Raw genomic sequence first — 999 nt, 5'->3', positions numbered from 1 at the left:
ACGTAGGTGTGCATGCCATATTAGAAGAGTATAACAGTTGCCTCTCTCTTGCATTTGCAAAATACACGCTATTGTGCAGTGTGCCATACTCTCCATGTACGATCGTGGCCACAGGTCGTTGGTTTAAATGTCATTTTGTAAAAAAAGAAAATAAGAGAAAAGAAAAAACAACATAGATTTGCAAATTTATAAAAAACCCAATTTTTAAAGAAAGACCTCATTACAGATTCATAGTTAAACAAAACGATCTTTCAGCTAAAATTATCTAGTTTCAAATTTATAAAACCCAATTTGGAAAGTAAAACCTCATTACAGATTCATAGTTAAACAAAACGACCTTTCTGCTAAAATTAAGTAGTTTGATATAATACAACAGATGATATTAATAACTCTACATAACTACTATTATTACTATATCTACATATTATTATTATATATTTATATAATATATAATATAATATAATATATAATATAATTAATATAATTACATATTTATATAATATATTACTGTATATTATTACTATATCTACATCACTCTCTATTGCAGGCAAGGATACGTGGCGGTGGCAGAGTCAAAATCCAGACGGTTACGTTTAACAGATGATTCCTAACTCTATGTTGCAGCCTTTGTTGCCTGTGTTTGGTGGACCATTGCGTTGGAAATATAAAGTTTATTGTTTAGCCTCTTGTTTCTTTGTCATGCACTCCAGATTTTGTTTAAGGATTGGCAAATATATATATATATATATATATATATATATATATATATATATATATATATATATATATATATATATATATATATTGCGAAATTTAAATGTACAAATTAAAGTGTATTTTTATTACATTACTGTAATAATCTGTCAAGATCAAATTTATTACAAATTATCAACATGTTACCTTGGCATCACCACCACCATCACCACCCAGGGTTTTGTATTTTAAGGAAACCCCGAGAAAACACAGTTTTGACTTCTCTAATTGTGTTGTAGTAGCATA

General features: G+C 27.9%; 1 protein-coding gene across 10 annotated transcripts in view; it reads left to right on the top strand.

The window, feature by feature from the left end:
* The window catches only part of Gale (UDP-galactose 4'-epimerase), a 25,017-nt gene extending 24,336 nt beyond the window's left edge, over nucleotides 1-681 (top strand). For all 10 annotated transcript variants that reach the window (XM_070121746.1, XM_070121749.1, XM_070121748.1 and 7 more), the window contains exon 8: nucleotides 548-681. In XM_070121746.1, the coding sequence (XP_069977847.1) occupies nucleotides 548-597 (50 nt within the window). In that variant the 3' untranslated portion in view covers nucleotides 598-681. The remainder of the gene's footprint in view (nucleotides 1-547) is intronic.
* Nucleotides 682-999: the final 318 nt, after the last annotated feature.

The sequence above is a fragment of the Penaeus vannamei genome, chromosome 5, assembly GCF_042767895.1.
Source record: "Penaeus vannamei isolate JL-2024 chromosome 5, ASM4276789v1, whole genome shotgun sequence".
Classification (NCBI taxonomy): Eukaryota; Metazoa; Arthropoda; class Malacostraca; order Decapoda; family Penaeidae; genus Penaeus; species Penaeus vannamei.
Note: the sequence above shows the minus strand (reverse complement) of the source record. Positions and strands in the feature narration are given on the sequence as shown.